This window comes from Mizuhopecten yessoensis, unplaced genomic scaffold (assembly GCF_002113885.1).
Source record: "Mizuhopecten yessoensis strain PY_sf001 unplaced genomic scaffold, ASM211388v2 scaffold1961, whole genome shotgun sequence".
In the NCBI taxonomy this organism is placed as follows: domain Eukaryota; kingdom Metazoa; phylum Mollusca; class Bivalvia; order Pectinida; family Pectinidae; genus Mizuhopecten; species Mizuhopecten yessoensis.
In genome coordinates this window covers 476,661-490,667 of record NW_018404308.1, presented here as the reverse complement: position 1 = coordinate 490,667, position 14,007 = coordinate 476,661, and the positions used below count along the sequence as shown (strand labels likewise).

General features: G+C 37.0%; 2 protein-coding genes across 2 annotated transcripts in view; one reads left to right on the top strand and one right to left on the bottom strand.

Annotated features, from left to right (window-relative positions):
• Positions 1-2,746: 2,746 nt before the first annotated feature.
• Positions 2,747-7,554, bottom strand: LOC110443422 (Bardet-Biedl syndrome 10 protein homolog). The gene is made up of 2 exons (XM_021487644.1): positions 7,488-7,554; positions 2,747-4,658 (listed from the first exon to the last, which is right to left on the bottom strand). Exon 2 carries the CDS (start codon positions 4,650-4,652, stop codon positions 2,817-2,819), a length of 1,836 nt encoding a protein of 611 aa, XP_021343319.1. The 5' UTR covers positions 4,653-4,658; positions 7,488-7,554; the 3' UTR covers positions 2,747-2,816.
• Positions 7,555-7,647: 93 nt separating this feature from the next.
• LOC110443521 (tonsoku-like protein) overlaps positions 7,648-14,007 on the top strand; it is a 36,564-nt gene continuing 30,204 nt past the window's right edge. Inside the window, exons 1-4 of the mRNA XM_021487788.1 lie at positions 7,648-7,928; positions 11,285-11,380; positions 11,980-12,372; positions 13,577-13,649. Coding sequence (XP_021343463.1) covers positions 7,898-7,928; positions 11,285-11,380; positions 11,980-12,372; positions 13,577-13,649 — 593 coding nt within the window. The 5' untranslated portion in view covers positions 7,648-7,897. The remainder of the gene's footprint in view (positions 7,929-11,284; positions 11,381-11,979; positions 12,373-13,576; positions 13,650-14,007) is intronic.

The window sequence follows — 14,007 nt, the reverse complement described above, 5'->3', positions numbered from 1 at the left end:
ATCCCGACAAACTACTGGAGTTCGAACAGGAGAACGCTGGAGAAGAAACGGCGGTTGAAGTGATTGAAATGTTAGAGGACAAAGGTCGTTATGTTTGGCAGCTCCTGGATGAGATCCTAAATTCCAGAGATCCGATTTAAAAACGGACGTACATAGAAACACGATGCTCGTCGGTTCTGAAGAGCAGCAAAAGGTCGAACTGTTAATAGGCGATGGAAATATGTATGAAATATAATTAAAAACACAAAAAAATATGATTAAGAAGATAATAAGTTTGTTCTCATTAAACTATTAAGAACAATTTTTGGCGATAAGATGCACAAATAATATATCATTTATATATTACATAATAAGCAAAGACACTACCTATGCTAAAACTAACTTTACTTTTCATAAGCTTTCCGAAAGAAAATGCCAACGTTTATCTCAGTTCCGTATAGAGTTTCATATCGACAAATATTCATGTTTTAATTGTTTCTTCATTATTGACAAAAAATGTTTCTGATTCCGTAACGGGTCAAATACGGCATCATTATAACAAATACAACGTGATAACGTTAACGGTAAGATATCGATAACCGGATTACAAAGATAACCGGTACATCACGATAACCGGTACACCAAGATAACAGGTACAACACGATAACCGGTACATCACGATAACCAGTACACCAATATAGAAGGTACATACAAATCACGATAACCGGTACATCAAAAGAATAGGTACATCACGATAGTTACACCATCATAACCGGTTTATCACGATAACCGGTACATCGCGTAAACATGTACATCCCGATACCTAGTACATTACGATAACCGGTACATCACTATAACCGGTATATAACGATGCTCAAGACCAAATTGGGATGAAATCCCTTAATCCCTATGGTAGAAGAAGGATCTGAAAGGTTTAACCTGTATTCAGACCCACCCCTCTGTCACCAGGGGGGCCACACCCACAATTTATACAAAATTGAGTCCCTTGGACCCAATGATGCTCCAGACTAAATACAGATAAAATGTCTTGATCCCTACAGTAGATGGCATTTCAAGATTACACAGCCACAATTTATACAAAATTGGTCCCCTTGCACGAAGGATGCTCAAGAACAAATTGGGATAAAATCCCTTCATCCGTATGGTAGAAGAAGGATTTCAAAGCTTTTACCTCTATTTTCCCTATTGGGCCCCGCCCCTCTGCCCCCAGGGGGTCCAAACTCCCTCTTTATATAAAATTGAGTCCACTTTGCCCAAAGATGCTCCATACCAAATTTGGATACAATCCCTATATCCCTACGGTAGGAGAAGGATTTTAAAAGTTTTACCTCTATTTCCCCTATTAGGCCCGCCCCTCTGTCTACAAAATCCCTACGGTAGAAGAAGAAGGATTTTTAAGGTTTTTCCTCTATTTTTCCTATTCTGCCCCGCCCCTCTGCCCCCAGGAAGGCCACACCCACCGTTTATACAAAATTGGATGCCATTGGCCTAGGGGTGCTCCAGACCAAATTTAGTCAAAATCTACTGGGCCTTTCAGGAGTAGTAGTGTTTTAAAGGAAAAGTTGACGGACGGACGTACGCTGCACCATGGCATCAGCTCACCGGTCCTTCGGACTTGGTGAGCTAACAATGCGCACATAGGGCTATGACCAGCGTCATTTCAAAGCTAGGAGCAAACATTTTGATGACGTTAGGCTGTTCCAGGAATATCGTTTGAACACTTTAATATCGGAAATATTAGGGAATATCTGTATTTGGGTCAATAATAAGTAAAAAAAAGTGCTGTTCAATCCTTTAACGAATGGCTTATACACACCATGCATCGATATGAGTGCAACATACAGAACAACACTATGTATGGTTTGGGCCATTTTTGGCCCCCAAATCCATCAAAATTATAAATCTGCAATAGAATTTTCAAACGACTGTTTCTTTAATTTTGAATACTTCCCCAGTACTATTATGTAAACATTTATTTGTGTTTTCAATTTTGGCTGTCATGGTATCCAGGTCGTATTTGCATAAATTATTGAAATTTGACTATTCAGTCAATTTTGACAGGTTTTCACCTAGTTTTTCTCTTAGCTACCATAGAGCGCACTCTTGAACAAACTTTATATTTCTCCTAAAGATGTATTACAGGTGCCTACACATTATTCTTTGATGTTAAGTTTGTTCAAGCATGCGCTCTATAGGTTCTAGGAGAAAAACTATGCAAAATATCACAATATTCACTGAATATTCAAAATTTTCTAATTTATGCAAATTTGAACTTGTTACCATGGTAACAATAACTAGAAATATGAATCAATATTTTCATAATAGAATTTGGGAAGTATTCGAAATTAAAGAAACAGTCATTTCAAACTTCATTTAAAGGTTTTGAATGTTGATGCATTTGGGGGCCAAAACAGGCCCAAACCATACATAGTCCAAACTTTACCTTTATTTCCCTCATTACCAGCCCCACTCCATCACTCTAGAAATGGCACACTATGAGTCAATTTTGTCATGAAGATGACACAATGCACAAACCCTTCATTGCCCAACTTGTCTATGTTTTGTAGATAGGTCTGACGGCACTAGATCACCTGAACATGCTTTTAGATGAGGTGAACTGAAAAATAATGACATTGAGTTTGCATTGCCAGCAGATAGCAGAACATATATTTCTTTTACAAATCATAGAATCTGCTTATTCTATCTTTATATTGACAATTGTTAAAAAAGCAAAAATAAATCTGGGAAACAAAGATTTCTTTATTTTGTCTTAAATGAAAAATCAGCAAGTAGAAAGGCAACAGTTAACTAGGGTTTTATATATGAATACTTTTTACTCCAACAACAGAGTCAACCCTTACAATCTGCTGTAGTAACTCTATGACCGTAGAAAACATATGAACCTTACTGCTGAGAGGTTCAAGACTTTCTTCAGCATTATGGTCAAAAACAGGTGTCAAAATATCCTTCTTCAAACCACATTTCTCCATTTGATCTAATTTTTCAAAAACAGACTTTTGTTTTGCAATAAAGTTGACCATGTCTCTTTGAGATCCACAAGAGTTTTCATGCAGTGTTTGAGGCACAATAAGTAAGGTTTTTGAGATAATCTGTAATAAGGTGGACAGCCCTACATCTGCTGTCCTCATTTCCTTTGCCCTTTCCTGGCAGTATTTAGCAGCCATGAACTCAAAACCACCATTGCCTGGCACACAGTTCCTACAAACACATAAACTAACACATCCTGTGGTGGCTGTTTCTACTTTTTCCTTGTTATCTGAAGAATGTTCCCATTTTTCTTCAGTCGCGTCAGCAGCACACAAATGATTAACCTTTGTCAAGCCAGTTTGACTAGTTGTCTCCCCTTGAGTGACGATGGATATCAAGTCTTCAGTTTGGTGATAATGTAGTAGTGTTTTCAGAGCTTTGATGGAGGCTAACAATACCTGCTTACACAGTCCATCCGAGAGTCCACATACCAGCAACATGTGAGGCAGCTCGGGGAGGTTCAAATGTACACACCTACGGCTGGCTATTGTCAACGCATTACATTGTTTTGATAAACCGATATTTTGCTCTTCGATGCAGTCAAATAGGTTAGTGATTGGCTGTATCTTAAGACTGGTCTCCAGGAACTCAGCTTCCTCATCCAACACAAAGTGGACAAGAGAAATAGCACTAGCTTGAAAGATGGCTTGAATAAAGTCTGGTACCTTTTCTGTGCTTAAGACAAGGGTAACTTCATGTTGCTTGCATACACAGATGAAATCTTTAACCAGTTTCTTTTGGTTTTGTAAAAACTGACCAATCACTTGTGAACTTGTTAGCCTGATTTTCTCATTGTTTTCCTTTTCTGTATTCAACTGACCAATCAAACATCGAAGAAGCACAAACTTTACATTCCCTTTCAAAGTCTGAGGGCAATAAACTGTGAATTCTCGCTGGATAACAAATGACTCAATTAAAGTTGAGGATGTATATGGTTGGTTGGGTACCTTGATACACAGGGTTTCAATGTTATCAATGAAGAACTGAAGAAATGTTTTGATGTCACTATTGTTTTCAAACTGCACTATCTTACATAAAAGATCTGTGAAAGTATTTGAAACGTTCTGAGGAAAGTGTGGTCTGAAGACTGTGTGAATTATCCTTCTTGAGCAGGAGATGACTTGGTTCTTTCTCTTTCTACATCTACATACTGCTGAACGGTCCCACACATATTCAACAATACCTTTCAGAAGTTCTGGGAGAATTGTTTTAAGCCCTCTACTTATTTGTAATCTACACTTACTTTCCCCACTACAACACAATCCACTTGTTGCCATTCTCTGTGCACTGTTTAGTGAGATTTCCTCTTCCATATCACTTACACATTTTGCCAGCCACAATATAAATGTCTTACTTCCGTCCCCAGTAAAGTGTACTGTTTTTGACAGTGATTGGACGATCAATTTGGCAATAGGATGTGACAGGTGTAGTGATTCTAATATGGTTAGTCCATCATTAGTCACGACCAAATGGCCGGTATCAGTACACAGTAAAGTTTGCAATCCTAGAGGGCCAAAGGATCTTTTCACTACATTTTCCAGGGTATTACAGATCACCTTCACAGTGTTGAAATCCAATACAGTCGAATTGCCTGCTTTGTCCATTGTGCCCTGAAAAATAGGAACAACATACTTATTTTAATATTTGTGTTCTCTTAATTTATAGAGACCAAGTTCATGGTCCAAACATCATCCCTTCACAACTAAGAGGGATTGGGTTGTGGAAAAGCTGTCAATTTTTGTCCAGTTTAAACTGATCAACCTCTAACCTTAAAGAAGAGAACTTCATTTAGAAACTGGAGAAAGAAAAAGAAATGACAATACACTGAACAGAACACTCTGAAGAAGAAACTTATTGGTCCTTTTCCAATCTGAACTATTCTGTTTTGCAATGGCCAATGATTTTGTGTGAAGGTACATGTATATATAACTTGTCTAGTTACATCCTCCATCCAGAAGCATTTGAAATGTGATAAATAAGATCATAAGATACAGTATATTCATGACATTTTTGTTGTTTTGTTTTTGATTGAGCAATTAATTAATTCATACTGCTTCGAGTTAATATAAGGAAACCATCTAAAACAAGCTAGGTTTGTCATGACATCTAAATACTGATAACTAAAACTAAAGTCAACTGAAATTCTGGGACAGAATGAGTGTGTGTTGCAGCATGCTATGGCAGCCATACATGTATGTTTTACATTAAGGGATTTGAATTTTTTTTTTTTGATTTGTGCTTCTTGTGTTGCAACATACTTGGGTTAAATAATCATTATGATTTCATTTAGTATCGTGTCATGTCTTCTTTTTAGAGGCCACCTGTTTAATATTAATTAAACTTGATTTAACAGGTCTGCAACATTAGATGTATTCTGGTGCCTGTATTCCCCACATTAACTGAGCTTAATGGATTTGATAAACTTCCATCAACTTAGCCTTTAAAAGCTGACAGAACAATTCCTCCATTGTCCCGAATTGGGAATTATAACCAATAACCATCAGAGTTTAAAACATGTCTAGCTTTTGTATAACAACATTAAATGTTAAGAAAGGACTCTTTTATAATTAAATATATAAAGTTTATGTAATTTTTTGTAAGGTCATAGGTCTATTGTTTTACACATATATACCAGTAAAATATGGTACTCTGATGTTTTACTATGATTTTTGTTCATATCCATATAGCCACAATTGTCTTACTTTGAGGCTGGTATGACTCTCTACAGCTAATTGAAGAGAAATTAAGCTCTGCATGACCTAGACAAATAAATGAACTTTAAAGAATATGTCATTTTGTAGCATTCAGTTGGATCAAAGAAGAGATTGAGATGGTATAAGTCAGATGAGCTATTTTTTTGAAGATATCAGCCTCAATTCCTTATTTAATAGCTAATGTACAGGGTTAATATATTTAAATTACATACATGTATGTATATATTCTAATTTTCAATTAGGTTCTTTGAAGATGAATTACCAGGAGGTTGAAACTTAGGGTGACCATAGCATCTTTTAGGGGGCTAGTTGAACCTTAAGCACCGAAACAGCCTGGTACAGTAACAACTTGAATTCTTGTCCATTTATGAGGACCAAGCTATTTTTTCAATTTTTTAAAAGTAATATTTCAGGGGTAAAACCTGACAAACCTTCAAATATAAATGAAGATCTTGATAACTCTACACAACCATCAACACACCAGCAGACCAGACCAAACTACAAGAAGACCTCAACACATTATGTAACTGGTCAGACACCTGGAAAATGGAATTCAATGTTAAAAATGTGCCATCACGCAAGTCACCAACAAGAACAAAACACAACAGTACAAATATCAAATGCAAGGACAGACGCTAGAAGTAGTAGGACACGACCCATACCTAGGAGTAGTAGAACTTTCAGCCAACTTCACATAGACAACATCATCTGCAAAGTGAACAGAGTACTTGGATTTTGAAGAGGAATCTAAAACACTGACCACAACAAGTCAAGGAAAGAGCATATAAAAGCCTAGTGAGACAGAAATTAGAATAAGCAGCACAGCATGGAACCCACATACATCACAGAGCATCAATAAAATAGAGCAAGTCTGGAAAATTCATCAAGATTCGTCTCCACAAACCACTCGACTACAACAAACCAGACACAGATAATACAACATAAATGGTCAAGGATCTAAAATGGGAAAAACAGGAAAACAGACGCAAAACAATGGACATCATCTTTATGCACAAAATACTTCATCACAGTGTAGCGTGCAGTACCCATCACCTACCACACCCCACCTACTCAACTATCACAACGACCAGGAACAGCCACCCCTACAAACTCTACATCCCACACACAATGGACAATGCATACAGACACTCATATATCCCCCGGACCATCACACTATGGAACCTCCTGCCTCCCAGCGTCGCCATGATTGAGGAGGTCCTGGATGCCTTTAAGGCTGCAGCTAGGAGAGAGCTTGCATAGATAACTTCGCCCTGCATATAGTTTGAATTGCACAAGGCTCAGCATTGCACACATGTACATAGTCACTACTCGGCATGATGACTAGGCTAGGACATGTCAGTTTATCTGAAACAACCGGTTTGTCTATTTTTAAATGTAATATTTCGGGTGTAAATCCTGACGTATCTGAAAAAGTTTATGCAGGCCATGCAAGGCTTTATCATAGCTCGTCTGAAGGCAGCATCAGATTACTAGTCCGACCTTATTTCATAACTGGACAACACTGGTCCAACAACCCGGTTCAACCATTCGGATCACGATAAACGAAAGCGGCCAAGAGAAAACCACAACAAACTAAACGTTAGTCGTTACTAGGAAAAAATAGGGAGAAGCAATTTAACGCGAAACGATTATGAGCGAACGGGATTTAGGGCGAAACAACCCGGTACCCCGTGCAAACATAGGAAACCAAATTGTGATTAGTACCTGTAAAATAACTTGATTAGTCCTATGGCATTTTCTCCTCGCACTCGATTACATGCTTGTGTCTGTATTATATCGCAGCTATGGATGCAAACATTGAAGAGATCCAAACAATTTCCGACCATTTCGTCGCGCATGCGTTGCTCAATATCCCGGGAAAAAACAAAAGTGATAGAAAATATTGGATTCTGACAACGAAGGATTTTTGACGTTCCTTTAGGACTGTGACAACAAGATAGAAATTGGAAGTAAACATCACTCTGGAATTAATAAGCTGAAAATTTGGGCTGATTCCTAAGCGAGGAGATGATTCGCACATATCGTATCCGATGAGAAGCTGAAAGAACCCCCTCCACACACTCCTCATTGATTTTGATTCCAACTGATTCCAATGGGAGGATGTTATTTGCACTATGAATCCTGCTGATGAGAAAGAAGTTGAAAGTAAATTTCATTTAACTTTTATCTCGTGTATAGTACAGACGTTTCGGTACTCTTGTGTACCACAGGTACTAGCCTTGTCTGTCATTATATAACATTGTGGCAGATTATAATAGTACATATGAGTATGGTCCCCTTCTAGCTTCTAAGTTACTAGTGGACATTTCCCTTAAGCTTAGTGGTAGAGCGTCCGACTAGGAATTAAGAAATCGCAGGTTCAACAGGTCGGGGGAAAACCACTTACTTGCGTATAATACGAAAACTCGCCTATTATACGCCAATAGGGGTATGGATTTGTTATTAAAATAGCGAAAATCACTTTAATCTTAAATTTTTCACATTGTTTGTCCTCCTAGTAAAATGACCCGGTTCCAGAAGACCAGGGTTGCCAACCTCTAAGGAGTCCAGTGTGGGAGATCTCCCTCCACTGGGTTTTCTTATTAATTAAGTGTAAGACTTTTGACGGCATCGCAGCATAACGTCGTTTCAGTACATTTACCTATGTATGATCAAACAAGATGATACAAAGCATTTTAGTTCCAGTGTCATAGACAAGTGGAATATTTTACCACAACATGTCATAGAATGATAGATGCAACTGATACATGTTTAACAATTTGAAATATTACTGGACAATCAATAGAAAAGTTCTCTGCTAGTTAATCGAATCGACTATCGGTTAAACCACGGACTTAGATAACACATATAATATATGGCCTGCATGCATGGCCAAATATAGTATAACTACTGATGCCGCCATGTTTACTACAATTTCCATATTTGGTCATTAGGCAAAGTTTAACTTCAAGCGATTTCACTCTTGGGTAGAACATGTACCAGCCCTTTTTTTTTGCTGTCAATATAGCTCTGTGGCATGGAATGTTCCCGTTCCATGACCTGTAAAAAAAATACATTTCACATTAAAAGCAAGGATTTTACCATAGTACCTGGTAGTAATATGAAAAGTTCATTAACATGAAAGATAAAAAATATGATAGTTTGACAGAGAAAAATGTTTTCCTATTACTTCTGGCTACTATTCAAAGCACCAAATAGTCCCTGAACATTTACTTGTACCATGTTTGCAATCTGATTCAATTCGTTTTTTGCTTGATAATTTATGTATCCCTACGCGCTACGTCTATCTAACATCCTAAAGTACTTCCCAAAACTCGTTATATTTTCATCACATTAAGATTGAAAAGTGTTTAGTCCTACAAGTATTTGGTGTGTTACATATACGCCACTATAACTGCAAAAATAGATTTGAACTTTTCATCGGCCATTCGTCTGTTCGTGTTTCAAGAATCGTTTTCTCTTAACACTTGTGAAGGCACGGCCCGACAAGAATCTGTCCTAATACATAACATCATTAGTAGAACTTTCTTTTCAGCGCGATATGTATGTTCAATATTAAGTTTACGAGTTAAATCAACTCGCCTTACCATATATTTAAATTCATTTCCACCGTATGCTAGGGGTCATAACGATTTCTTTGCAAGTAACGCCGAATAATTTTGTCATATCTCCCGAGTCCCTATACATGGGCACCAATGTAACAAGGTCATACATTTACAATGCCTCCGCTAGGAGTCCAACCCGGGACCTCTGGTTTACTAGTCTTACGCTCTACCCAATGAGCTAATTAAGAGAAATTCTCCCTAGCCGAAACGGTAGTAAGTGGCTAGTATTTTACCAGGGTGACACGTTTGGTTCAGTGCTAGTCAGTTTGCACTAGAAAGTGGTTGTATACACTTTACACATGCACTGTGTTGTTGACATGGGTTGGATTGTGATAAAGATACATATATTGGATTGGAAGGACGATTTTCGAAAGGAAATATTGAGGTCTCAACTCCAATTTATCAGAAAAGTTTTATCAAATTGACAGATTTCAACATATAACTACTTGCATATTTTAGGTAACATTTGATTTAGCCCAAGTTTCCTCTGGCCCTGGCATGTAAACCAGACTTTGACATGAATGACAGACAGATGTCTGGTGTTGGACATGTACATCTACATGTATGATATCTGTAAGAATGTATAAGTCTGTTGTAAGGACAGATAGATGTCTGGGTGTGGGACATCTATTTGCCAGAATGTCTCAAGTCTGGTATTAGGGCCAGAGAAATCTCAGGCTACATTTGATTCAAATTTGTTATTCTGCATCCTTATATGTATGCATATATAATTATATCCCGCCTCAGGCAAAAATCCTGTTGTCCTATTGGTTAAAACGACGTCACATGATATCCAGTATATTTTCATATTACGTCAGTAGAATCTCACATTAGGTGAGTACGAAAGAGTTACCGTTCTTTGCCCATAAGAGTCAACTTGTAACAAGATGGCGACCAAGCGGTTTGTGCAGACGACAGCCGATGAAATGTTAACAAAGCGGGTAAAAGTAAATGCTGACAACACTATCAAGGCTAATCAAAAGTCGGCGAGAATTTTAACGGAAAATCTGACAGAAATGTGCCAAGATACCGCAATCGAGTCATTTGATGAGGTGAGACTTGTGGAAGTTCTGGGCCATTTTTATATGGACGTGCGTAAACCAGACGGGGAGAAATACAAGTCGTCGTCGTTTGATACCAAAGGGCCTTCGACGGGATAAATTCGTTACACAATTTGTTAGTGACCTAATACGGAAAAATATTGGGTCTAAAAGAAACTTGGATCGGGCTCGGCGAAGAAACTTGTATCGGGCTCGGCGATACAAGTTTCTTTTAGACCCAATATTTTTCCGTATTAGGTCACTAACAAACTGTGTAACTAATAATATTAGTCCATAAGGTATAGGAGACAGTATTTCTTTGGGACACAGATATGTGAATTTGCACTTTTCCTGGGGGACTTTTATGCAACTTTTGTAATAATATAATGGTAGGACTCATTATTTTCACATTGATGTTTTGCATGAACATAATCCTACAAGTAGTTTGTTAAGGTTTACTAGATCAGTACAGAGTAAACACTAGTTTGAATATTGTTTCCTGGCCACAGAAATCTTCCCACCCACAGAGGGGTGCCACCTGCAGGCCCAATACATAGGGTACGGTATTAATCCAAGTGTCATCACCCTTGCAAATTTTTGGACCAGGGAATCAAAATATCGTATGGTAATAAATCCATTTCAATGAGAAGAATTTGCAGTGATTACTGATAGCTGAATTATTTAGAAAATTTAAACCTTACTGCAGGGCAAAATGCTGTGATTTGGCAATAAACAAATTAATTGACTATATGGATTAACATACTGTATGTATGATAGAAGGTAAGACATGTACAATAGGGGGATTAAATAATGGAGCACAATTTCAACACTGTATTACATAGTTATTTTTTTTCAGAACTGCAACGAGAAAAAAGAAAAGCAGAAAGGAATAATAACCTGAGGGAAGTAGCTGTGTTGTGTAATTGCATTGGAGAGATATTAGCTAAAAGTGGTAAGTATGTTTGACCTATCTGAATTTTATGAATTAGTATGATTCAAACACAAGCTTTTTGTTTTTAGGCAAACTTAGTAAAAGATAATATATTTCAAAGTTAGTATAATAATAGAATCACCTGGTACATTGTACCCTCTATATATGTGTCTGAATGTGATCATAAGTAGGGACTAATTACTGGTCTTGTGTGCTTGTTTTTTCTTTAGTGTTTTAAATGTCCTCTATTGTAGAGGTATTGTAGATCTTAGCAACTTAACGTTATATTATAGTACATGTATTGCTATTTTGTTACAGCAAGATGTTCCATGCTAGTATTATCTATTAATACATAATGTAAATAAAACATGAATAAATTAATGTGTACCATTACATGTACTGGCGTCAAGTATATCAACTGATGTAATAAGTAAGAGTTTATATGAGTCGTGTGAAGTATGAATATATAATATGAAATGTGTGATTGTAATTATACCATATTACATATATTGCGAAAAAAAAAGAATATAAAAAAAAAATACACAAAAAAATGGATAAATTAACCTAAATTAAGCTTTAAATCTTGTAAGCTATGATTATTTTTCTTTGTATCAATTCAGCCAGGTATGAGGAAGCCATTGTAGAGCATGAGGCTGAGCTCGCCATCCATGAAGCTCTCCATGACCGAATTGGATGTGCTGTAGCATGTCGTAAGGTTGGAGAATGCTACTGCGGACAGGAGAGGTATGAGGAGGCGCTACAGCTTCAGCAGCGCCATCTCAACCTTGCAAAGTCCTGTCAGAACCTACTGGAGGAGCAGAGGGCATGGGCCACCATTGGCAGAACATATTTGTTTCAGATTGAAACGTCAAAAGGGAAAAGTGTGAGAGAAGGGTCCATCAAACGTGCTAAGGATGCATTCTTCAAGAGTTTGGAGGTGTGTGAAAAACTCAAGAGCTCTGTTCAAAATGTGGAGTACATGGAGATGAAGGCGAGATTGTACCTCAATCTTGGTAAGTCTTTCTATGTACTAGATACTAGTGCTAGTCTGTTTAAAAATTTGATCAAAATTAGAGTAAACAATAAAAGTGATATCATATATATGACTAAAAGGTTACAGTGTTGTATAACTGAAGCGTATGGGGCACTGGGGACAGATAATGTGGTTCAAAATAGGGTAAATATTTTGAAGGGAAGTACTTGTTCATTGTGGATTGGTATTCTCTGCGAGCTGAATTAATGAAAGTCATGTCTTACCACTTGTCTGCAGAGTACTTAAAACCTTGATTGGGGCAAGTTGATTTGAAAAAGTACTAGCCTGGAGTTAGAGGTGAATTACACCGACCCCAAAATAATTTACATACAGGTACGGGTTATAGTATATGCATTCAAAATGTTTTTTTAAACAGAAATTTGTTTTGTTTGTACATTTATATTTGATATGTAGTGAAAACGGTATGATGTGATTATAGTTATATTCAGTAAAAAAAAAAGACACTGGTTGTCTGGTATATTGGGCAAGTAGACATAACCTAACCTGCCTGCAGACCAAACCAACTGGCCACAGACTGTCTGACTGGAGATATTTGCTCAGGTTTGATATTTCAAGACTGAATTGGTGTAATGCACACCTATAGGTTAAGGGGATCAACTACTGCTTAGTTAATTGGAAGCAGAAGGGCATAAAAGAGAAAACTGAGTGTTTATTCTCTTTAAATATGGCTCATATCCTAAAGTTTGAATCTAATTTGGTATCAAGCATGCCTGGACCAACAGAGTTAATTCTGCATGAAGAAATACTGAACCCCCCTCCTACCTAACTTTGCATTGAGTTTACTGACAGGTTATAAATGTGATCTTAAATTGATGCAATGCAGCTGAATTCATAACATTTATTTAAAACATTCCATTGCCATGAACATACATTGAATAACAGGTGAATGATACCAAGGACGTTTTAACCTCTTGTTTATTCAATACTTGTTCATAAAGTTATGAAAACATGAGACTGAAATACGGTTAAAATACTGAGTAGAAGAAATTTCATCACAAAATGAAATAATTTGATGCTGATCTTTTGACAAGAACTGTGTTTTAAAGAGAAATATCTTAAAACTGTCCATATGATCAACAGTTTTGTGCTTAATTGTGATCTAACAATATTTTGAAATTTTGTTCTTCTGTAAATTTATATATATGTTGTGTTGTTTTTTACAGGTCTAGTGTTTGACAGCTCCGGTGATCTCCAGCAATGTGCAGAGTTCATGAAGAAAGCTATCAGTATATCACAGTATGTATGAAGTCGGCTCCACTAGATAGCCAGTAGTAATACACCTAAATGTCCTATTATTAAGCCAGTGATTTAGGAGACAGATTGCAAATTGGCCTTCAGTGTTGACAATAGCCTTTTCAAAAGTGGCATCTAATCTGGTAACACCTCGGAATGTAATTGAAATAACCTGAAGAAAAAATGTGTCCTTTGCATATGTGATTTTGGTTTTTTCCTTGCTGATAATGGTCTGGATATTTAGTGCAAACACTGCAATGATAGGCTTTTTGCATTGACTGTCGGTTATATATTTAGGCCTAATATTGATAATTCATGAAAAAACAATAATCAGGTATGTGTGAAATATTTATATGTATTT

What these genes read in the sequence shown, in the direction of transcription:
- LOC110443422 (XM_021487644.1), bottom strand. Translation starts at nt 4,652, where the DNA reads ATGGACAAAGCAGGCAATTCGACTGTATTGGATTTCAACACTGTGAAG.